The sequence below is a fragment of the Erinaceus europaeus genome, chromosome 18 (genome assembly GCF_950295315.1).
Source record: "Erinaceus europaeus chromosome 18, mEriEur2.1, whole genome shotgun sequence".
In the NCBI taxonomy this organism is placed as follows: domain Eukaryota; kingdom Metazoa; phylum Chordata; class Mammalia; order Eulipotyphla; family Erinaceidae; genus Erinaceus; species Erinaceus europaeus.
The window spans coordinates 43,255,181-43,280,419 of record NC_080179.1 but is presented as its reverse complement, the minus strand read 5'-3'; the positions used below and the strand labels follow the sequence as shown (position 1 = coordinate 43,280,419).

The 25,239-nt window shown below is 44.2% G+C and overlaps 1 protein-coding gene across 2 annotated transcripts; it reads left to right on the top strand.

Annotated features, from left to right (window-relative positions):
* Window positions 1–658: 658 nt before the first annotated feature.
* Window positions 659–9,874, top strand: TSN (translin). Of its 2 annotated transcripts, XM_007536772.3 has the most exons (6): window positions 663–868; window positions 2,795–2,888; window positions 4,028–4,124; window positions 5,974–6,089; window positions 6,716–6,795; window positions 7,830–9,874. In XM_007536772.3, exons 1-6 carry the CDS (start codon window positions 803–805, stop codon window positions 8,061–8,063), a joined length of 687 nt encoding a protein of 228 aa, XP_007536834.1. In that variant the 5' UTR covers window positions 663–802; the 3' UTR covers window positions 8,064–9,874. The 2 variants fall into 2 exon arrangements, with proteins under 2 accessions (XP_007536835.1, XP_007536834.1); XM_007536773.3 differs by lacking the exon at window positions 6,716–6,795 and having other exon boundaries at window positions 659–868; window positions 7,830–7,903.
* Window positions 9,875–25,239: the final 15,365 nt, after the last annotated feature.

Below are 25,239 nucleotides of genomic sequence, written 5' to 3'. Positions count from 1 at the left end.
TAAGCACACATGCTGCAATGCACAAGGATTCGAGGCCCTGGTCCCCACTGGCAGGTGAAGCAGGGCTGCAGGTGTTTCTCTCCCGCCCCCTCCCCTCTCAATATCTCTGTCTCTATCCAGTAATAAAAGTATTTTTTAAAAAAGAATAAAGGTAACTTAAAAAAAAGTAAAATTCGTGAGTCGGGAGGCAGCGCAGTGGGTTAAGCGTATGTGGGGCCAAGCACAAGGACCAGCGTAAGGACCCAGGTTCGAGCCCCCCGGCTCTACACCTGCAGGGGAGTCACTTCACAAGCGGTGAAGCAGTTCTGCAGGTGTTTATCTTTCTCTCCCCCTCTCTGTCTTCCCCTGCTCTCTCCATTTCTCTCTGTCCTAGCCAACATCGACGACATTAATAACAACAATAATAACTACAACAATAAAATAACAAGGGCAACAAAAAGGGAATAAAAAAAAGTAAAATCCATGGTATGTAAACAGACAGCTTGGCTAGCCCCAACCACGTGGAAGCCCGCCACCACCTCCTCCGGCCTAGTCCCGCCACCTGTCGGGCTGTCTCCGGTGGTGCCTGAGTGAAGAGCCGAAAACGACCTCCGGCTTCTACACACGTGACATCAGGCAGTGCGGCGGGCATGCCGCGCTCAAACGCGACACGGGCCTGCGAGGGCCACAGTGCCCACAGCTACGAAAGACCCGCAGAGCGCAGCGGCGGCGGCGGCGGAGGGCACCGCGATCGTATTCCCTGAGTGTTGCCGGGTCGCGCTCGGCTGGCTGCTGTTCCCTCGCTGCTCTCTGTGCCGCCGCCATGTCTGTGAGCGAAATCTTTGTGGAGCTGCAGGGCTTCCTGGCTGCGGAGCAGGACATTCGAGAGGCGAGCATCTCTTCCCCCGCCTCCGGCCTGTGTTTGCGGGGTCGGGTTTGGCTCCGTGGGGAGACCGTGGGCAGCGGGCGTGTCGCCCCCTTGGTTCCGCCCCAGGCCGCCCACCGCGTCCCCGACCGGTTTCTCCTGCCCGAGGCTCGTGTCCTCTGACTTCACCGCGTGCAACTATGTCTTCCTCTTCCACATTACATTTTCTAAATGATTTTTTAACGGACTGAGAGAGCCAGAATTGAGAGGGGAGGGGTGATAGAGGGAGACAGACACCTGCAGCCCTGCTTCGCCATTTGTAAAGCTTTCCCCCTGCAGGTGGGGATCGGGGGCTCGAACCCGGGGCCTTGCGAACTGTAACGTGTGCGTTCAACCAGGTGCGCCCTAGGTCGGTTTGTCGGTGGTTTTCCAGCACGTGTGCCGTAGCCTATGTCTTTAAGATTTCACTTAAAGAAAAAATTTTTTTTGCCAGTGGTACTGGGGGTTGTTATTGTTATAGCTGTTGCTGTTGTTGGATAGGACAGACAGCAGTCAAAAGAGGAGGGGGAAAGACAGACACCTCCTGACCTGCTTCACCACTTATGAAGTGATTTCCCTGCAGGTGGGGAGCTGGGGCTCGAACCTGGATCCTTATGCCAGTCCTTGCGCTTTGCGCCATGTGCGCTTAACCTCCGGCACTACCGCCCTGGCCCATCTTATTTCTATAGCTCTCCTAAGGTGCTCTCAGTTTCTCTCCCTTTGGCTTCCCTGCTTGCCCCCCAATACCAGACATTTTCTGCCTCCGGACTTTTGCAGGTGTTTGCTTTTCCTGAAATGTAACCCCCCACCCCCGTTTCTTGTATTCATTTCCATGATAACACAAGCCAAGTGATCTTCCTCTGTTACGTTTTTCAGTCGCACACAGACAGGTCTGTGCAGTGTGATTTTTAGTCCGACATCCCACTTAATGTGCTAGATTGCAAAGGACTGTTTGGTTCTTTGGTATATAATAGCACACGTGTCTCTGAATATTTGTAGGAGTGAATGAAAAACACATTTTTTCTTATTACTTGAATTTTTTAAAATTTTATTTTCCCTTTTGTTACCCTTGTTGTTTTTCATTGTTGTTGTAGTTACTGTTGTTATTGATGTCATTGTTGGATAGGACAGAGAGAAATGGAGAGAGGAGGGGAAGATAGAGAGGGGGAGAGAAAGATAGACACCTCAGACCTGCTTCACCGCCTGTGAAGTGATTCCCCTGCAGGTGGGGAGCTGGGGGCTCGAACTGGAATCCTTATGCCTGTCCTTGTGCTTTGCTGCATATGCACTTAACCCGCTGCACTACTGCCCTACTCCCAGATAATTTAATTTTTGTATTGTTCCAGTGGGATATTTTGGGGTGGGAGGAGTGGGTGGCTATTAACCTTTGAAATCAGCAGGAGGAGGCTTCAGGCTTAAAAAAAGATTATTAGTCATGAGTAAGAGAGAGGATAGACACAATGGCACCTGTAATGTGAGAGATCAAACTCAAGACCTCATGCTTGACGATCCAGTGCTATGTCCACTGTGCCATCTCCTGGGGCACAAATATAAGTCTTTCTAGTAACTCCTGAGGGGCTCACAGCGAAAATAAGTAGAAAAGTTGAAATTTAAACCTGTTTTGTATGACAGTTTAGACTTTGTAAAGATGGCTAAGTGTCTTTTTTTTTTTTTTTTTTTTTTTTATAACCAGAGCATGGCTCATCTCTAGCTTATGGGGAACTGAACCTGGGACTTTGGGAGACTCAGGAGAGTCTCTTTGCATAACTGTAATGCTATCTACCCTCTGCCCGCTAAGTGTCTTGAATGTTTGAAAAGCTGTCATTAAATATGCTACAGGTTATATTTGGTTTGAGGATGCGATAATAATTAGCTTAACTTTTATCTGACATTTTGATTTTTAATTTCTAGGAAATCCGAAAAGTTGTGCAGAGTTTAGAACAAACAGCTCGAGAGATTTTGACTCTACTGCAAGGGGTCCATCAGGGTGCTGGATTTCAGGACAGTAAGTTCTGTGCTTTGATTTTAATCACTCAGTCTTCAACTTATAAACAGCTAATTCCCATCATGAAAATACTGATGTACCATTTTATCACGAAAATATCTTCTGCGTGTGTGTAAAAATTGACTATAGGGCTGGGGAGATAGCATAATGGTTATGTTAAAGGTCTTTCATGCCTGAGGCACAAAGGTCCCAGGTTCAGTTCCCAGCACTAAGGCCAGGTTTATTATGACATACCTCTTGACATTTTTACTTTTAGCAAATATTTGTTTTACTGTTTCTTTTTGCCACCAGGTTTACCGTTGAGGCTTGGTGCTGGCACTGAATCCAATGCTTCCAGCAGCCATTTTTCCTTTTTAATTATTTTTATTTGATAGGAAACATAGAAATTGCGGGGGAGAGATACAGAGGAAAAAAGAGAGACACTAGTGATTGGGGCCTGGGTAGTGGTGCATCTGGTTGACTGCACATGCCACGATGCGCAAGTGCTCTGGTTCCAGCCCCCAGTTCTCACCTGAAGGGGGAAAGCCTTTCAGGTGGAGAAGCAATGTTGCAGGTGTCTCTTTGTCTCTCTTCTTCTCTATCACCCCCTTCCCTCTCTATTTATGGCTGTCTCTATACAATAAATAAAAATGATAAAAAATTAAAAAAAAAAGACACCAGTGACTCCGTAGAGAAATTAGAAATGAGGGTGGGGGAGACAGCTAATAAGGGGGCTGGGCGATAGCACAGCAGGTTAAGCACACATGGAACAAAGCACAAGGACTGGCATAAGGGTCCAGGTTCGAGCCCCTGGCTCCCTAGCTGCAGGGGGTCGCTTCACAAGCGGTGAAGCAGGTCTGCAGATGTCTTATCTTTCTCTCCCCTTCTCTGTCTTCCCCTCTTTTGATTTCTGTCTGTCCTACCCAACAATGACAACAGTAATAACAACAATAAACAACAAGGGCAACAAAAGGGAAATAAATAAAATTAAAAAATTGAGAATTATTTAAAGAGAGAGAAACAAGATATTTTGAGAGCCTCTGACACATTTGGTCATGAAATTAAAAAGTTGGCGGATTTCCAGGTAGAGGAAATAGAAGTTTAAGCAAGACACTATTTGAAATTTGGTGTTTCTTTCTTGATTATCTTTTTGTGATTAGTTCCAAAGAGGTGTTTGAAAGCCCGAGAACATTTTGCTACAGTAAAGACACATCTAACATCTTTGAAGACCAAGTTCCCTGCTGAACAATATTACAGGTTTGTAAGAAAAGTACCATATTCAGTTTACAGTGGACGGAGTGAAGGCAGAACTGAAAAGTAACATCTTATGTTTTTTTAAAAAAATAAGATGGGGTGGAGGGTAGATAGCATAACGGTTATGCAAACAGACTCTAATGCCTGAGGCTCCAAAGTCCCAGGTTCAGTTCCCCGCACCACCATAAGCCAGAGCTGAACAGTGCTCTGGTTAAAAAAAAAAAAAAAAGGAAAATGGGTGAAAAACTGGACTGAATTATAGCTAAAGGCCAATTAGGTTACTGCAGTGGTTCTCAAGGTCACAGATGGGGTGGACTGTTCTTTCTGAACTGTCCCATATTTGTATAGATTTGTCCATTTTTTCCTGTGGTCCTGCCTTCTCTTTCTTAGTCACACCTCCACCTATTGCTACTTCCATATGTGCTTCCTTTTTCCCTCTTTTCTCTGGGTCTTGATGGAATTGGAGTTTAGAGCCCCCTGGTCATTTTCCCCTAACATTTTTCCTCCTTTCTGAGGGCATGGACTAGGATTCTTTTGGGGGTACAGAACGTGGGAGTTCTAATACCATGTATTTTTAAGGTACGCTGCTATTTTAATATTTAAAAAAAAATTTTAAATGTTTATTTTTAATATTTACTTATTCCCTTTTGTTGCCCTTGTTTTATTGTAGTTATTATTGTCATCGTTGTTGGATAGGACAGAGAGAAATGGAGAGAGGGGAAGACAGAGAAGAGGAGAGAAAGATAGACACCTGCAGACCTGCTTCACCACCTGTGAAGCGACTCCCCTGCAGGTGGGGAGCCAGGGCTCGAACCGGGATCCTTATGCTGGTCATTGTGCTTTGCGCCACCTGCGCTTAACCCGCTGCACTACACCCCGACTCCCTGTTTTAATATTTTTAAAAAATATTTTCCTTTTTTGTTGCCCATATTTTTATCACTGTTGTGGTTATTATTGTTGTTATTATTGTGTTGTTGTTGTTGTCGGATATGACAGAAATGGAGAAAGGAGGGCAAGACGGAGATGGGGAGAGAAAGATACCTGTAGACCTGTTTCACTGCTTGTGAAGCAATTCCTCTGCAGGTGGGGATCCTTAGGTATTTTAATATTTTTAAGGAAGAAAAAGTAATGTGTCTTTATTGCGAATGTAAATGTGTTTACTTATTTTAAATAAATGTTAATGTTAAACTAGGAAAAGACACCTCTGAGCTTTGATGAAGTATGTTAAATAAGGATCTAGAATTTTGACTTATTTTTTAAGTAAGATTTGTTATGTGTGAGTGGAAGAGCCCTTCACATGAAAGAAAGAAGCCAGAGCGCACTGCTCTAGTATAGTCAGATGGGTGCTTCAAACTTGTCTGATGTGCTCCCTGGTAAGCAGTTTTCACAGCTGCATTTTAAAAGATGATTTTTAATTTATTTCATGAGGTAGACAGGGCATAGTATGAGAGAGAGAGAGAGAGAAGCCAGATCTGTACTGAGGTACATGTGCTCAAATTCAAGATCTGGCCCCCATCACATGGGTAGAATTTCGGTGTATGTTTGATTGGTCAGTCTGCATGTCTGCCTGCCTGCCTGTCTGAAAAAGATCTACCTGGAAAAGGATCAAGCTAGAACCTCAGACTTGCAAATCCTGTACTCTGCCCCTGAACATCTCAACCCCAAGATGCTTCAGATGCAAGAACACAGGGGAGTGGGATTGAAAATGGTTTTCCATATGAACGCATATGTTTAGATGTTACCGTACCCTTATCTGTTTTATATGTTGGAATTTCACGTAAAATAACGTCCTTGTAGCAGGCCTTTCTTAAGGTCCTGATCGCTCGACATCACTGCTTGTGTCCGTGTGCAGATTCCACGAGCACTGGAGGTTTGTGTTGCAGCGCTTGGTCTTCTTGGCAGCATTCGTCGTGTATTTGGAATCGGAAACATTAGTGACTCGAGAAGCAGTTACAGAAATTCTTGGCAGTAAGTGTCTTCATTAGTGCTTATCTGCAGACTCAGACATGGTGGGTAGCTTAATGGGGGTGGTGGATATTGCTTCTACAGATGAGAACTGAATGGGATGCTGATGACATGGACACACACACAGCTGTACGTGTGCTGTGGCATACTCTGCTCGCATTTCTCCTTGACCCCAGCTTTTAAATTTTTGAAATTGAGGCATGACTGTTTGTAGTACATATTCACACACACTTTCAGCTCTTAATTCTTAGTACATTTTTTTTTAAGTTTTCAGAAATGTTGAAATAGTACAGAGAATACCTGTTGTCTGTACCCTACTTAGATTAACCACAGCATCTTGCCTTATTTGCTTAGTCTCGTTTTTCATGCACACTTGCATGTGTGCACTCAATGCTCGAACCATTTGTCAGTGACTTGCAGCCTGGGAGGTACCCACTGGAGAAAGTGTTAAGATTCTTGGAACCTTTCTTATGAGCTTAAAATCCACAGTGAAGGTGCATCTTGTTTCCAATTAAGAGAATTCTATGTGTGTTACATAGTTTCTGTATGTACATGTATGCATTTTTATGTTCTTAGTTTTAAATTGCATTCACATCTTGGCCTTATATTTACTTTGATATGATTTTCAGTTGAGCCAGATCGGGAGAAAGGATTCCATCTGGATGTAGAAGATTACCTTTCAGGAGTTCTAATTCTTGCTAGTGAACTGGTAAGAAGCTCAGTAATTTGCCATTCATGTTTTGATCTGTTCACAGTTGTTTTTTTTTTTTCCCTTTTTGTTGCCCTTGTTTTTTTGTTGTTGTGGTTGTTATTATTGTTATTAATGTCATTGTTGGATAGGACAGAAAGAAATGGAGGGAGGAGAGGAAGAGAAAGACACCTGCAGACCTGCTTCACCGCTTGTAAAGTGGCCCCCCTGCAGGTGGAGAATCCAGGGGCTCGAACTGGGATCCTTATGCTGGTCTTTGCGCGCTTCGTAGTATGTGTGCTTATCCCACTGTACTACCACCCCACCCCCCTGTTCAGTTTTTAAATGGGTACAGACAATAAGTTAATTCAGTTTTTTTTAGTCATCTGTTAATTTAATCACCAGTTTTTTTGGTTTTGTTTTGCTTTTGCTAGTCCTTAGAGAAATGCCAATGCAAAGGATGTGCGTACTCACTGATATGTAGTAGTATTTCAAAAGATACCAACCGGGGCCAGGTGGTGGCACCTGTTGAACGCAGATGTTACAATGTGCAAGGACCTGGTGATTAAATTAACCTGCAGGGGGAAAGTGTCACAAGTGAAGTAGGGCTGCAGCTGTCTTTTCCCCTCTCTATCTCCCCCTCCCTTCTCAATTTCTCTGTCGCTATCCTATAATAAATAAATAAAAGCGAACAAAGATAGCAACCTCTTCCTTTCAGCAGAGCAGCGAGCTAGGCCTTCCTAATAGCAGTTACTGAATAGAATTGTATGGAGAATCATTTAACTACACGACTGTGAATTACTCTTGTCCTTTACCTTCTTGAACTTGCTTTTGGGAAGTTCTGTAAAAATATGTCTGAAGAAGAAACAGCTGTAAAAGGGGTGTTCTCTATAGCATTATCCATATTTATGAAAATCTGTGAGCCGCAGAAATTCCAGCGAGAAGGGAGTAAGTTCCTGAGTAGTTGCTAGGACACAGCCCTGTGTGGGCGTGGTGGGCGTGCTGTGCGCCCTGAGGCACTGTGTCCTGTGCTGAGGGTCTCCTCTCTCCTGCAGTCGAGGCTGTCAGTCAACAGCGTGACTGCGGGCGACTACTCCCGGCCGCTGCACATCTCCACCTTCATCAATGAGCTGGATTCCGGCTTCCGTCTCCTCAACCTGAAAAACGACTCTCTGAGGAAGCGCTACGACGGCCTCAAGTACGATGTGAAGAAAGTCGAGGAGGTGGTCTATGATCTCTCCATCCGCGGCTTCAATAAGGAGACAGCGGCAGCTTGTGTGGAGAAATAGGCTTTCCCCGATCCTGGCCCAGCGGAGGCCGGCAGCTGCCTGTGAGGATGTCACAGTGCCTCTCGCTGTAGTCGGGAGATTCCGTTGCTAGACACCGCGCGTGCGCAGTGCCGCTCGCCATAGTTAGGGGCTCCCGTTGCTAGCACTGCGCACGCGCAGTGCCTCTCGCTGTAGTTAGGAGACTCCATTGCCAGACTCCAGGCGTGCTTAATTTTCTTAACTAGCTGTGGTGTGAATCAGACTTGAAATACTGTTTTTGCGGGGTGCAAGATTTCACAAGGACAGTTTTTCGTTGTTGTTTCAGTGATTTGCTTTGTATATCACCTTTTTCCCGTTCTGTCAAAGTGTGTCAGTCTTTTGGTAAAGTCTTTTTCTTGCTTACCCTGATGCTGTTGATACACTGATGGAGAATTTTAGTGTCTTGCTTCTGGTTCTTTGAGAAATATCTCAGATGTTGTCTGTAATAAAAAGTCAGCCATTCATACCCAGGTGTGCCCTGGATACAATATAAGAAGACAAAAGGGATGGTTGCCAGGCAAAGGATAGCTTATTTTATATTTTCCTTATTTAAGCCCCATAAATAAATCAGACGCCCCCCCCCCATTTATTTTTTATTTTATTTTTTTTGGCAAGGGAATTATGGCCCTAGGATTCTCTCACTGCCGTCAACATTTAAAAGATTAAACTGAAGAGTCAAGTTCAGCAGATTATTTTGGGAAGTTTTGCATTAGGGGATTTAGTGACATTTTATTGGCTCTGTATACAAGGTGGAGAGCAGGGTGTTGTGAAACACCTCTGTTTTCTGCTGTTGCCTTAACATTTTGCTGTTGCAGCCACTAAAAGTCTTCACAAACATCCAGAGAATCAACACCCCATGTGATTGTTGTAAGTTGGAAACATTCCTAACAGCTGGCTGGATGATTGCTGTGGAGTATAAAAACACCAGTCAGGTTAGTAATACCCCGACTAGTTTGTTCTGAGCAAGAAAAAAGAGACGCTTTTGTTTGTTTGCCGTTTTTTTTTTTTTTTTTTGTCTGAAAGAAAATTTTGTATTTAAAATAGTTGAAGAACCAAGCTGATTGGGTGATGTTTCATGAATATACAGTTTTAGGTTGTTGATGGCTAGCCCAGAGTTTAGACCTATTGTAACTTGGGTCAAGTCATAGTCATGTAAGTTTTGTTGGCACTTTCATCCCCTTCTCCATTTTCAGGTAGTACTAGAGTACTTTTGCCGTGGAATTGAAATCCTTAAAATGGTGACTTAGCCCATTGTTTTGGAACTCACTGAAAGGAAGGTGCTAGTGTTTCCAGTATAATTAAAAAAAAAATTGCCCTTTTTTGTCTAGTACCAATTGGGGCTTCCGATTTGCAGAGTGGGATATTCTGTTTTGGCATCTGAGCTCAAGACTGATCCAAGTTTTCCTTCCTGGGGAAAGAAGTCAAACTTGAGGCGTCTGTTGCAATGCACCTTGGACTTTAGGCCAGTTAGCATGGCGGCTCCTTCAGTAAGTCTGCTAATAGGGGAAATGTGAGGGTCTGTGAAGAGCTCCACCTGGATTGAACACTATAAACACCTGCAATTACAGGATCAGGCATGGGCAGTAGTTCTCTCTGCTGCTTTAGGCATCTGTTTTGCTGGGAAAAATTCAAGTTCTTGGCAGTAGTTGTGGATTTGAGTTTTAAACTCTTAAGTGCAGTACAGGCTGGTCTTATAACCCCATTTGAGAATTTGTGTCATGTTTATAATTATTCAGTTATGTTTGTTGCTGGCTTGTTGTAAAGCAATAAAAAACATTTTTGGTGGTCTTTTTGTAACTTAAGTGTGCTTAATAACTATATATGGATAATACATTCTGAATGTTTTTGGGACTGAAAAATACCAGGTATGAGCATGATGAACATTCGGCAGCAGATACTAGCTTCTCAGCATTTTTTTTCCCCCTCCAGGGTTATCATTGGGGTTTGGTGCCTCTACCATGAATCTACTGCTCCTCGTGACATTTTTTTTTTTTTTCATTTTACTGGATAGAATAGAAAAATTGAGGGGGGGGGAGATGGGGAGAGAGGTACTTTAATGATGGCTTTTTTGGTCAATACCAGGCCACTCCATTATCTGGGGCTCTAGTCAGGGAATCCTTGGGTTTCCATGCAGATATAGTGAACCTAGACCTCTAGTAGATCCATCTCCACCATTGCTGGTCACTTCCGTCAGGAATGTCATCACAAGCCCTCCTGTGGGCTTCTCCAGGACCTTGCCCTCACTGTAGAGCAGCAGTGGTAGGGACTGCCCCACTCTCTGAAGGGAGGCTGGGCCAGCCTACACTGCCACTCGAGGAAGTCTGGTCCTGAAATGAATGCAGCTTGGAATGTTCCTAGCTGTGAACATGGACTGTGAGCTCAGACACACCTAAAATAGATTTCCTAGCTTCTTCCCACATGAAGGCCCCTAATTTCATCTGCTCTATTCCTACCTTAGGGTTCTTATTTATTAAACACTTTATCCTGCTTTTATCTTATTGCCTTTCAGCCACTAAGTTGCAGGTGCTACCATGACACCATCCTGACTTCCTTGGTAGACAACCTCACCAGTGTGTCCTGGAACCCCACCTCCCTAGACCCCTGCCCCACTAGGGAAAGATAGAAATAGGCTGGGGGTATGAATCCACCTGCCAACACCCATGTCAGCAGAGAAGCAATTACAGAAGCCAAACCTCCCACCTGCATCCCATAAAGAATTTTGGTCCAGGGGCTGGGCACTTATGCACCTTGTGGTATACACATAGTACTAAACAAGAATCTGCCCAAAGTTCTGGGTTTGAGCCCCTGTTCCCCACCTGCGGGGTGGGAGGTTGTTTCACAAGTGGTGAAGCAGGTCTGCAGGTGTCTTTCTCCCTCTTATCTTCCCTCTCAAATTTGTCCTATTCAACAAAATGGGAAAATGGCCGCCAGGTGCAGTGGATTTATGGTGCTGGCACCAGGCCCCAGTGATAACCCTAGAGGCAAAAAAAAAAAAAAAAACTTTTTTTTTTTTTGCGCTCCATAAAAAATGGGGATGTTTTACCTACTGCACCTCATAACGATCCTGGGTCCATACTCCCAGAGGGTTAAAGAAGAAAAGCTTCCAATGGGAAGGGATGGGATGCAGAGTTCTGGTGGTAGGAATTATGTGGAAATGTGTCCCTCTTATCTGATGGACTTGTTAATAATTAAAAAAAAACAACTAGGAACGAGTTGCTAAAAAGTTGGGTAAGCAATATATCCTTCAACTTGATCACAGGTTACTTTACATAGTTGACATATTTTCAACAAAAACAAGATAAGCTTTTTTTTTTATATACAGAAATTCCATGTGACTTCATCTTGACAAACTAATAAATGGGAAAATCTATGTAAAAAAAGAAAAGGGGGGTTTGGGTGGTAGTGCCGCGGGTTAAACACATGGCACGAAGCTCAGGACTGGCATAGGGATCCTTGTTTGAGCCCCCAGCTCTCCAACTACTTCACAGGTGGTGAGGCAGGTCTGCAGATGTCTTAGCTTTCTCCCTCTCTATCTTCCCCTCCTCCATTTCTCTCCTATCCAACAACAACGACATCAAGAACAATAACCACAATCATAAAACAACAAGGGCAACAAAGGCGAAAAAAGTGGCTTCCTGGAGCAGTGGATTCATAGTACAGGCACTGAGCCCCAGCAATAACTCTGGAGGCAAAAAAAGAATAGGGAAGCTTCCAGTGGAGAGAATGGGACACAGAACTGTCATGGTGTGAACTGTGTTGAATTATACCCATTATCGTACAATCTTACTAATCATTAAATCACTAATAAAAAAGAAAGACCTGCAGACCTTTGCTGCTTGTGAAGTGTCTCCCCTGCAGGTGTGGAGCAAGGGTCAAATCTGGGTCCTTGTGCTTAGTACTATGTGCACTTAATCGGGTGCAGCACCACCCGACCCCTGCTTTATTTTTTCTTCTATTTTTCTTATTTATTTTAAATTTTTACTTGACAGAAATTGAAAAGGGTGCCATGTTGTCCCCTCAGGCTACTGCTAGTTCCCTGTGAGAGTTGGGACATTCTTGGAGTGCCTGTTATGCCATGTTGTGCCCTCAGGGCATTGTCTATTTCCCCCCCCTGCGATATTTGGAGTGCTCTGGTTACTCCTCCCCCTTCCCATTCTCACGAGAGTTATCATCCTATCCTGGAGTGCTATGGTTACTCCTCCCCCTTCCCATTCTCGTGAAAGCCCTTCTTCCGCACCTCGCTCTCTTGCCAGCGCTCCACTTCGGTGTTCAGAGACAGCAAAGGTTACTGCGTAAGGCGGCCATTTTCGCTACCTCCACGTGGCCCAACCTGCTTCTCTAGCACCCAACTCTGAGGTGCCAGCGCAAATAAAGATTTGTGTTCCCGCTTCGCTCCGGGCCTCCTCTCTCTCTTCTCCGCGGCCCACAAAATGACAGGGAGATAGGGAGAGAGAGAAAAACACCTGTAGACCTCACTAGTGAATCTCCCCCTGCAGGTGAAGAGCAGGGGCTTGAACTTGGATCTTTGTGTGGTTCCTTGCACTTTGTACTATGTGTGCTTAACCAAGTGCACTACTGCCTGGCCTTCTGAATTTTTTTTTTTTAATTAATTGATTAATTTCTACCAGAGCACTGGTAGGGATTAAACCTGCAACTTCTGGTGCCCTAGGTGTTAAAGTTGCATAACCCATTATGCTATTTCTCCTGCCCAAGCAAAAGACTTTAACAACTCAATTTTACCAGGCCTATCCCGTTCCCCTCCCAAGGGAGTTTGGGGGTTGGGTTGAAATAACTACCTGCCAAGAAATAAAATGGCAAAAGGCTGAATTTTATAGTCTAAGCATATCTTAATGACAAGGTTTTTTGTTTTTTTTTTGTCTGTTGTTGCTGCTGGTTCATTGCTGTGGGTCCTTCAGTGCCATAGTAGAGACAGAAGACACCACAGCAATGAAGCTCCTTCCAGTGCTGTATTACAGTGTACCCTGGCCTCAACTCTGCGTCCATGCACGACAAACCAGGTGCCCTCCCAAGTGAGATATCTCATGCCTCCTGTTGGGTGCTGGTGTTTTTAAAACAAATTTCCAGAAAAGCCACATATTGTGTGAGGACTCGTGTGATTATTCTAAGGTTATGCCGTAGATTACGGAACTGTATTCCTGAAAGGTTACACCAATTTGCATTCCTTTCATCTGTGCACAGACTCTCCCCGGCTGTGGGTTTTACATTTAGAAAGCACTTACTGGCTGGGTAGCAAGCAACGAGCTTCGGTTCCACATCAGTCACCTCACATAATGGTGGATTTTATTGTCAGAATGCCAAGCTTTCAGGAAAATGAACTTCAAGACCGTGGGCACCTGAGGCTGGGAGAATGAGCCTTTTCCATTTCTCTCTTTCTCGACTATTTGTTATGATAGAGATACAGAAACAGAGACACCAGAGCTTAATTTTGGCATAAAATTTTGCCAGGGGTTGAACCAGCTGCCTCTGAGGCCGAAGGCATGTAAGTTAGTACTGTAACAGACTGAGCTATCTCTCTTTAAAATATTTTTTATTATTGGATAAAGACAGGAATTGAGAAGGGAGGGGGAGAGAGACAGAGAGACATCTGCAGCTCTGCCTCACCGCTTGTGAAACTTTCCCCCTGCAGGTGGGACCAGAGGCTTGAATTTAGGTCCTTGTGTACTGTGATGTGTGCTCTTAACCAGGTGTACTACCACCTGGCCTTCTGAGCTGTTCCTTTAACTTATTTGACTTATTCGATAGAGATAGAAGTCAAAGAGGGACATAGGGAGAGAGACATCTGAAACTTCACCGCTCATGAAGCTTTCCCCCTGCAGGTGGGGATTGGGGCCTTGAACCCAGGTCCTTGCATGTTGTAACATGTGTGCTCAACCAGGTGTGCCACCACCTGGCCCTCGGTTAATCTATCTCCATGGCCCCTGCAGCTCAGTCTTGGAGACCATTTCTGCCCCATTCTCTGCTCCGGAGACGGTTTCTTCAAAGATTAGACTTGTGACTTTTCCTCCACACTACTTTGACTTGCCATGGCACGAAAGTTGGTGTTTACCCTCAATATCTTCATGTTCAAACATGTCTCTTAGTCTGAAAATTATCTTAATTGAGGTAATACAGGCTTACATGACTTCATATGGGGAGTTGGGCTGTAGCACAGCGGCTTAAGCGCAGGTGGTTCAAAGCGCAAGGACGGGAGTAAGAATCCCGGTTCGAGCCCCTGGCTCCCACCTGCAGGGGAGTCACTTCACAGGCAGTGAAGCAGGTCTGCAGGTGTCTATCTTTCTCTCCTGTCTCACAGATAAGTGAGAGCATCTAGCAAAACTACAGTGTACATTTTTAGATATTTTTTTATGGGACCCAGGAATGGAATTTTGGGGTCATAGAATGCTGCCATACTGTTTAAGAAGGCAATTGTGCAATTTGACCCTTTCCACAGCATCTGAGGCTCCACAATCCCCTCTTGGTATTGGCAGCCTTTTAAGCCACCCTGGTGGGTGTGTTGTAGCATCTGCTTTGAGATGTTTAATTTTATTTACCTGATGTGTAATGATGCTGAACATCTTTTCAAACATTTGTTGATAATTTTATTGTTTTTCTCTTAAAGACTTATTTATCTTAAATTTTTTATTATCTTTATTTTATTTACTGGATAGAGAGAGCCAGAAATCAAGAGAGAAGGGGTTGATAGAGAGGGAGAGACAGAGAGACAGTTACCTGCAACACTGCTTCACCAGTTGCAAACCATTCCCCCTGCAGGTGGGGACTGGGGGCTCGAACCTGGGTCCTTGTGCACTATAACATGTGTGCTCAATCAGGTGTGCTACCACCCGGCCCCAGATTTCTTTATTTTATGAGAAGGAGTGAGGGTGAGAGAGAGAGAGAGAGAGAGAAGAGAGAGAGACAGCAAGAGAGACCAGAGTACCACATGCAGTGCAGAGGGTCAAACCCACAGAGGAGGGGCTGGGTGGCGGTGCACCTGGTTGGGTGCACATGTTACAGTGCACGAGGACCCAGGTTCAAGCCTCCAGTCCCCACCTGCAGGGGGAAAGCTTCACAAGTGGTAAAGCAGGGCTGCAGGTGTCTCTCTGTCTCTCACCCTCTCTATCTCCCCCTTCCTTTTCGATTTCTGACTGTCTCTGTTCACTAAATAAATAAATATAATAAAAAAAATTTAAAAGAAAAAAGAAAAACCCAGAGATGACTTCAGCATTCAGGTCCTGTTCCTGTGCCCTTATTTGGGTTCTTCTATCAGCTTTTTCATAAGGAACAAATAAGACATATTTATTTGTTTATATTTCATTAGAAAAATAGGAGCACAAGCAGCCAAAGGGAGAAAAACTTTATGTCTTTATAATGAAAATATTTTATGCTTCAAAGAACAAAAACTAGCAGATAGAAGTCACTAAATGTTCCTCTTATTTCTACATAAATCATAGTGTACTGCTCAGCTTCCCTGCATTCTGTTCTCTTGCCTAAACTTTCTCAAGATTATTCTATAACTCCATAGTAATATTAGAGATGGTATTTATTTATTTATTTATTTACTGCTTCGTAGTGAATTCAAACTGTTCCCTGTTGATAGTCTTTTTTTTCTTTTCTTTTTTAATTCTTATTTAGAAAAAGGAAACACTGGGAGTCGGGCTGTAGCGCAGCGGGTTAAGCGCAGGTGGCGCAAAGCACAAGGACCGGCGTAAGGATCCCAGTTCGAACCCCGGCTCCCCACCTGCAGGGGAGTCGCTTCACAGGCGGTGAAGCAGGTCTGCAGGTGTCTATCTTTCTCTCCTCCTCTCTGTCTTCCCCTCCTCTCTCCATTTCTCTCTGTCCTATCCAACAACGACAACAACAATAATAACTACAACAATAAAACAACAAGGGCAACAAAAGGGAATAAATAAATAAAATAAAATATTAAAAAAAAAAAGAAAAAGGAAACACTGACAACAAACATACAATAAGAGGGGTACAACTCCACACAATTCTCAGCACCAGAACTCTGTATCCCATCCCCTCCCCTGATAGCTTTCCTATTCTTACTCCCTCTGGGAGTATGGACCCAGGGTCATTATGGGATGCAGAAGGTGAAGGTCTGGCTTCTGCAATTGCTTCCCTGCTGGGGCATTATGCAGATGCAATCACATCTGCCAAGCTGTCCCCTCAGGCTTTGCCACTTCCTGCGATATTGTCGCAGTGCCTTTTTCAACCAATCCTGTCCCAACATGTCACTCCTGGTTGCTGCTCTATAAAGCCCTTCTTCTTCTGCCCCTCGTCTCTCTTGCCTACTTTTCACATTGGTGATTAGACGCAAGGGAGGGTGATCCGGGAGGTGGCCATTTTTGCTACCGCCTTGTGGCCTGAACCACTGCTCTCTCACCCAACTCTGAGATGCCTGTGCAAATAAAGATTTGTGTTCCCTCTTCGATCCAGATCTCCTCTCTCTGTTCTCTGCTGCGCAGCCCGACACTTCCCCACTGAACATGGGAGTCGGCAGATCGATCCATTCTCCCAGCCTGTCTTTCTCTTTCCCTAGTGGAGCAGGGCTCTGGGGAAGCGGTGCTCCAGAACACATTGGTTGGGTTGTCTGCCCAGGGAAGTCTGGTTGGCATCATGCTATCATCTGGAACCTGGTGGTTGAAAAGAGAGTTAACATACAAAGCCAAACAAATTCTTGACTAATCAGGCTCGGGGAGACAGCATAATGGTTATGCCTAAGGCTCTAAAGTCTCAGGTTCAATCTCCTGTATCACCATAAGCCAGAGCTGAGCAGTGCTCTGGTTAAAAAGAAAAAAAAGAAAGAAAGAAAAATTAAAACAATTGTTGACTAATCATGAACCTAAAGGCTGGAATAGTGCAGATGAAGAGTTGGGGGGTCTCCGTTTTGTAGATACTTTTTTTTTTTTTTTTTTTTGCAGTTTTCAATCTTTTATTAAGTTATGAGGTAGAGATACTTAGTTTTGTAGATACTTAGTAGGCCTATTTTAGTTATATTCCAAAGAGCCCATGACTGTACTAGTTTTTTTTTTTTTTTCTGAGCTTGACATCTGATATGTAGGTGGGTCCAAGTTAATGTCCAGGGAGATGATGTCATGGCTAGAAAAGGGACCAGAAAGCTGGATCAGAGAAGTGAGTAGCTCCCAAATATGGGGAAGGTATATAAATATTGTTCACTGTAAACCCCATTGATTTGATCTGATCTGGGACCCATATTCAGCTTAGGACCCTATGTGACCTCTGCATCCCTGTAGATCTGAGCTCACATTCTGTGGTCATGAGTAAGAACATTCCAAGATGCCCCAATATCAGGACCCATCTTCCTCAGGTGTAGCATAGAGTATGTTGTCCAGCCTCCCTTCGGAGGATAGAACATTCTCTGCCATTGTTGATCCACATTGAGGGCAAAGTCTTATGGGGGCCCACAGAGGGGTCTATTGTGTTGTTCCTGATAGACAGACCAGTAACAATGGAGAGAGGGATCTATGCGAGGTCTAGGCCGTCATGTTTGTTTGGGAATCTCAGGACTCCCCAACTAGGGCCCCAGCTTCTTTTCTTTCTTTTTTTTAATGCCTCCAGGTTTATTGCTGGGGCTCAGTGCCTGCACCATGAATCCACTGCTCCTGGAGGCCATCTTTTCCCATTTTGTTGCTCTTTTTTTTTTCCAATTGTTGTTGTGGTTATTATTGTTGTTACTGATGTTGTCGTTGTTGGATAGGACAGAGAGAAATGGAGAGAGGAGGGAAAGACAGAGAGAGGGAGAGAAAGATGGACACCTGCAGATCTGCTTCACCGCCTGTTAAGCGACTCCCCAGCAGATGGTGAGCTGGGAGCTCCAGCTGGGATCTTTATGCCGGTCCTTGCCTTAGAGTGCACCATGTGCTTTTAACCCACTGCACTACCGCCTGACTCCTGTTGATAGTTTTTTAAAGAGAGCTATGATAAAAAACTTTCTATGAAGCATTTTTTCCTTTTTGTTGGCATTTATAAAAATTTTTTAAATTTATTTTCCCTTTTGTTGCCCTTGTTTTATTGTTGTAGTTATTATTGTTGTTGTTATTGATATCATCGTTGTTGAATAGGACAGAGAGAAATGGAAAGAGGAGGGGAAGACAGAGAGGGGGAAGAAAGATAGACACCTGCAGACCTGCTTCACTGCCTGTGAAGTGACTTCCCCTGTAGGTGGGGGTGGGGCTTGAACCGGGATCCTTAAGCTGGTCCTTGTGCTTTGTGCCATGTGCTCTTAACCTGCTGTGCTACTGCCCAACTCCCTGTTGGCATTTCTTTGACATAGAAGGAGGGTATCTGCTACTGCAAAGGCCAATTGCAGTGCAATTTTGAGTGAATGCCATCTTCTGTGGGTGTTCTGGTATTTTGCACTCCCACCAGCAATTTAAAAAAGTTACTTGTTTCTTCATAACCTTCTCATCATTGTGCTTCTAGTTTATGTGTTGTCCATTTGGTAACGGACAAATGGTATTTCCTTGTAGTATTTGTAGCCCCCCTCATCTTTACATATCTTTTCATATGTGTTAGAGCTTTTGATACTTTCTTCCATTAATTACTCTGAGTCAGCCTTGAGTAATCTCTTTCTTGACCTCTCTCCCTGTCACAGAGGCCTGTCACTTCTACATACAAAACGGTCTCAAATCATTCATTGTCTGCCACTGCTTAATTAAACGTGCCATGATCTCTTCTAATCTCTTCTGGATATAGCAACTGTTTGAAATCCGTTAATGCTCTCCACTGCCCTTAGGATAAGCTGACTGCCTAGGCTATATAGTTGTCTGCAAACTGGGCACTGTCTCTCTTTGCAGCTTCTGCTCAGACCACTGACCCCCTTGCGGAATGGGCCTCCCAGTGGCTGTGCAGTGCCCATGTGACACGCACCTGGGAGGCTGTGGGCATCCTCTTCTGTGTGGGATGCTCACTGCCCAGCTTCCTCCTTTCTCCCTCAGGCCTCAGCACAAAGGGTCTTTCCTTTCAGGGGACTTTCGAGCCCTTCCACCACCAGTAGGCTCTCCTTGATGCTCAGAGATTCCTGCAACCCCGTCCCCTCACCACCACCCCCGCCTGCCCAAGAGTTGCTGCCAGTGTTTGTGTGATTGCTGGACTATGATTTACCTCCACATGGGAGCATCACTCCTTTATGCACAGCACGTGCTTACTGAGCAAGTGAGTGCGATGCAGATGTGGAGGGAGGTCTACTCACACCATCAAAGGGAGGGCTGATCCCATAGACATAGAGAAGAAAGAGACTCAACTTGGGGGTGAGGGAACTGTTCCTACTTCCCGAATTCAGGCTGTAATTTAGAAGCAACTGTCCATTCGTTTTTTTTTTTTTAATTTTTAAAAATATTTTAATTTTATTTATTTATTCCCTTTTGTTGCCCTTGTTTTACTGTTGTAGTTATTATTGTTGTTGTCGTTGTTGGATAGGACAGAGAGAAATGGAGAGAGGAGGGGAAGACAGAGAGGAGGAGAGAAAGATAGACACCTGCAGACCTGCTTCACCGCCTGTGAAGCGACTCCCCTGCAGGTGGGGAGCCGGGGTTTGAACCGGGATCCTTATGCCGGTCCTTGTGCTTTGTGCCACCTGCGCTTAACCCGCTGCACTACAGCCCGACTCCCCTGTCCATTCGTTTTTTTAAAAAAAGTATTATATTATTTTTATTTATTTATTAGACATAGCCAGAAATTGAGAGGGAAGGGGGTAGAGAGGGAAAGAGACAGAGAGACACCTGCCACACTGCTTTACCACTAGCAAAGCTTTCCCCCTTCAAGTGGGGACCGGGGGCTTGAACTTGGGTCCTTGTGCAATGTAACATGTGCGCTCAACCTGGTGTGCCACCTGCCAGCCTCCATTCTTTTTTTATTATAATTTTTTGGTATTATCTTTATTATTATTATTTTTATGAAACCGTGCCCTTTGCTTTACCTTGATTTTTAAAAATTATATTTATTTATTGGATAGAGACAGCCAGAAATCAAAAAGGTAAGGGGTGATAGGAAAAGAGACAGAGAGACACTGCTTTACCACTCGCAAAGCTTTCCACCTGCAGGTGAGAACTGGGGGCTTGAACCCAGGTCCTTGCACATTGTAACGTGTTCTCAACCAGGTGTGCCACCACCCCAGCACCCTGTCCATTCTACCAGACATAAAGTTGGCCACATAGGGAAGCTAGGAAAACGCTCAAGATTTCCACACTTGATAGCTGACTTTATTTTATTTATTTATTTATTTATTTATTTATTTATTTCCAGATCACTATTTACGGTGGTATAGGGGATTGAACCTGGGACTTTGGAGCCTCAGGCATGAAAGTCTCTTTGCATTACCATTATGCTGTCTATTCCTCCCCCACTTTCGCCACCCCCCCATTCTGCTTGCTGACTTTATCTTTTTCTTATGTTTTCCCAACCCAGAGTGAGTGGTCAGTACCAGCAGAACTAACAACTAAGTCCCTGGGCTCCAGTTGCTATGGAAACCTTTCCTTGTGATTGTGATTGTTAGGTAAGAAGATGTAGCAAACAAGATTTGGCTTAAAGGTATTTCAGCCTCTGGTCATGGTTCAGTTTCCCACTGGGATAATGCTGATTGCTTTGCCTTCCTTATTTATTTATTTATTTACCCTTTTGTTGCCCTTGTATTTTTATTGTTGTTATTGATGTCATTTTTAGATGGGACAGAGAGAAATGGAGAGAGGAGGGGGAGAGAAAGATAGATACCTGCAGACCTGCTTCACTGCCTGTGAAGTGACTCCCCTGCAGGTGGGGAGCCGGGGGCTCGAACCTGGATCCTTATGCTGGACCTTGCGCTTCACGCCACGTGCGCTCAACCTGCTATGCTACCACCGACTCCCTAGTTTTGTATTCTTTAGGTCAGCTCCTTGCAGTGCTTGCTAATCCTCCAGCAGAGGCCCTCAGACTCTCTTCCTCCTTTCCTTATTTAGGCAACGGGGAGACTGTGAGCTCTGAAGCCCAGCCCAGGGGTGGAGGAGACAGTTCTGCGTCAGGTATAAAAGATGGGAGAAGGCTGAAGGGGCCAAGCTGCTGCCTGGCGGCCACTGTTAACAACACACCCTTTTGTAAAAGAATAAATGCCTCGCTTCAACTCCTTATTTTTTGCCTTGACAAGTATTTATTTATTTATTCCCTTTTGTTGCTCTTGTTGTTTTATTGTTATTATTGTTATTGATGTCGTTATTGTTGGATAGGACATGGATAGGAAATGGAGAGAGGAGGGGAAGACAGAGAGGGGGAGAGAAAGATATACATCTGCAGACCTGCTTCACCGCTTGTGATGCAACTCCCTTGCAGGTGGAGAACTGGGGGCTTGAACCGGGATCCTTATGGTGGTCTTTGCGCTCTGTGCTTAACCTGCTATGCTACTACTCCTGACAAGGAATTTTAATTGGATGTCAATTAAAACAGAAACTGTAGTTCTCCCAAGGTCACAGACATGGGTTGAGTACTATTTATATATTTATTTATTTATAATTTATTATAATTTATTTATTATAATTTATAATTATATTTCTTTATATATTTTATGTATTTATAGTATATAAGTACTATTTATATTTATTTATTTATTTATAATTTATTTATTTATTTTTAGAAAAGGAGACATTAACGATTCCCACCACCAGATCTCCATAACCCACCCCCTCTCCTGATAGTTTTCCCATTCTCTGTCCCTCTGGGAGCATGGACCCAAGGTCATTGTGGGTTGCAGGAGGTGGAAGGTCTGGCTTCTGTAATTGCTTCCCCGCTGAACATGGGCGTTGACAGGTCGATCCATACTCCCAGCCTGTCTCTCTCTTTCCCTAGTAGTGTGGGGCTCTGGGGAAGTGGAGCTCCAGGACACATTGGTGGGGTCCTCTGTCCAGGGAAGTCTGGTCGGCCTCATGCTGGCATCCTATTTGTATTATGAGTGCTTAACTGGGTGCACCACCTCTTGGCCCCTTGCAGTGCTCTTTCTGTAGTTGGTTCTCTTCATCCTTTCTCCTTCCCCAAGTCTGTAGTCTTTACAGCTCTTTCTGTTTGCTGGGTGACTTCAGCTCTCAGCTGTGCTTGAGTTCTCACTAGGCCAGCCCACAGAAATCATCTGTTTCCATCAGAAGTTGGCGTGGTGGTGGGACATTTTGGGGGTGGGTGGTTGGGGGGCTCTGTTTGCCCGCTTACATTTTTCCTTGATGCATATTTGCTTTCCTCATTAGGTCTGTCTGTTTCTGAGTGGGAGGTGAGGAGAAGTCCAGTACAGGTCTGATTGTGGTAGTTTAGCAGGGTTCTCTAAATGTCTCTAAGCATTCTCTTGCTTGGAGTCATCAGGGAGAGAGAGACTGGCTAACTTAATTAAGCAGAGAAGGCATTTCTTGGAAGGTCTCTGAGTGACATCCAGAATTGATTGAGAGGCTGGAGAATCAGGTTTAAAAAACAAAAAAAGAGGCAGGAAGCTGGGGAGACAGAATGGTTATGCAGAAAGACTTTAATGCCTGAGGCTCCAAGGTCCTAGATTTAATCCCCAGCATTACCAAAAACGAGAGCTGAGCCATGCTCTGGTGTCTCTCCCCTCTCTGTATCTCTCATAAAATTGAATGTATAAATGAAATATTTTAAAAAGTTGGCAGGAATGATAGAGAGGTGAGTAGAGAAACGAGCCAAATTCATCATGTGCCCATGATGGGTAGGAAGAAGATTTGGATAATGATGGCTAAGCGGTCAGATTTTTATGTAATATATATGTATACGTATATGCATATACACAGCATAATATATATCCACACATAGAATTTCCCCCTTTTTTTAAAGATAATTTAAAAATATATTTATTTATTTATTTAACCAGAGCATATTATGGTGGTGCGGGGGATTGAACCTGGGACATTGGAGCCTTAGACATGAGAGTCTGTTTGCATAACAATTATGGTATCTACCCTCCGCCCAATAATTTCCCCTTTTCTACAGGGTTTTCACCTAATGCTGTGAATAGTAATCTGGGAAGCAATGTATTGAACAACCTAAAAAGTGCACAGTAATTTTAATATAATGCTTCTCTGGGATTTAAAAATTGAAAAAAATACCCACATTAATTTTATTTGATAGAACAGAGAGCAATTGAAAGGGAAGGGGGATAGAGAGGGAGAGACAGAGAGACCCTACTTCACCAGCTGTGAAGATTTCCACTTGTAGGTGGGGCCTAGGGGCCTGAATGTGGGTTCTTACACATGATAATATGTGCACTTAACCTGGGGCACTACTACACAGCCCCTTTCTGGGATTTCATAACATAGGGGAATGGTCCTAAACAGAGGAAACTCTTTTAAAAAATATTTATTTATTTATTCCCTTTTGTTGCCCTTGTTATTTTATTGTTGTAATTATTGTTGTTATTGATGTCGTTGTTGTTGGATAGGACAGAGAGAAATGGAGAGAGGAGGGGAAGACAGAGGGGGAGAGAAAGATAGACACCTGCAGACCTGCTTCACTGCCTGTGAAGCGACTCCCCTGCAGGTGGGGAGCCGGGGGCTCGAACCAGGGTCAATACACTGTTCCTTGCGCTTTGCGCCAGGTGCGCTTAACCTGCTGTGCTGCCGCCGGACTCCCGGAAACTCTTTAATTATAAGGATATTCACTGCAGTACCAGCTAGATTGTAGAAAATCATGACATTTATGAGATTTTATGTGATAGGAAAGCTATCGGGGAGGGAATGGGATACAGAGTTCTAGTGGTGGGAATTGTGTAGAGTTGCACCCCTCTTATCCTATGGTTTTGTGTTTCCTATTTATTTATTTATTTATATTCCCTTTTTGTTGTCCTTGTTTTATTGTTCTAATTATTATTGTTGTTATTGATGTCGTTGTTGTTAGATAGGACAGAGAGAAATGAAGAGAGGAGGGGAAGACAGAGAGGGGGAGAGAAAGACACCTGCAGACCTGCTTGACCGCCTGTGAAGCGACTCCCCTGCAGATGGGGAGCTGGGGGCTGGAACCTGGGTCCTTGTGATTTGCTTTGCGCCACCTGCGTTTAACCCGTTGCACTACCACCCGACCCCCCCCCAGTGTTTCCTTTTTATAAATAAAATTAAAAAATCATTTATTATACAGTGCTGTGTGAAAAAAATAGTACCTGTACTTTGAGATGACCCCACAATGTAGCAGGAATGTCCCATCATCACCTGGGGGATCAGCTGGGATAGTGAACACCAGCTGCCAGTTAGAGAGGTTAGCTAGTTAGCTCAAGATTGCACTTGCCATGTTTCACAGCTAGGGAGTTGGGACTCAGGAGTAAGGACTGTACAGAGTAGAAAGATGCTCAGCGTTGATCTTTTATGATATCCTTGTTCAGTTTTCTTGGAAGAGGAATGTGGGAGAGGCCACAGCAGCTTTACAGACTGCACATCTGTGTTCTGCCCATGCTCAACCTGCCAGAGAGAATTTTGAGCTTAGTACCACAGGAGACTGTTTCACCAGGAAGTACCATGGACAGCACTGACTGTAATTTTCAGGATCCATTGCAAAATGAACATTTTGGACGTGGGGGTATTGCCCAAAAGCCACTGAGTTGTTGGGAAAATCTTGATGAATTTTTCCATGTAAAAATGCATCACAGGGTCTGGGTGGTGTTGCACCTGGTTGAGCGCACATGTTACAGTACACAAGAACCTGGGTTCAAGCCCCTTTTCCCCACCTACAGGGGAAAGCTTTGAGAGTGGTGAAGCAGTGCTGCAGGTGTCTCTCTTGTCTCTCTTCTCTGTTTCTCCCTTCCCTCTCAATTTCTGACTGTTCTATCCAATAAATAAATAAAGATAGTAAAAAAAAATGCATTATGACTTTTCTGACAACCCAATACTAAGAACTCTAAGACAGTGCCAGTCGAACTTTACACCAGGCATCTAAGATTTTGACCCTGCTTGATAGTACAGGTCACAGTGCTATGAGTCTGGTCCTGCCTGTGGACAATACAGGAGTGCTTTCAGACTCCTGTATTGTAAGTTTGGCAGAGATTTCTGCTCCCTTATTTGAAAGGAAGCTTCATGCTTGTGTGGGAGACATGGAAAAAGACTAGAGTGGGATAATCACATTAGGATTTTGCTGGTTTCTTAGTGAAAGGACTGGAAATCACCCTGTCTCCTATTTAGCTTCTACAAGC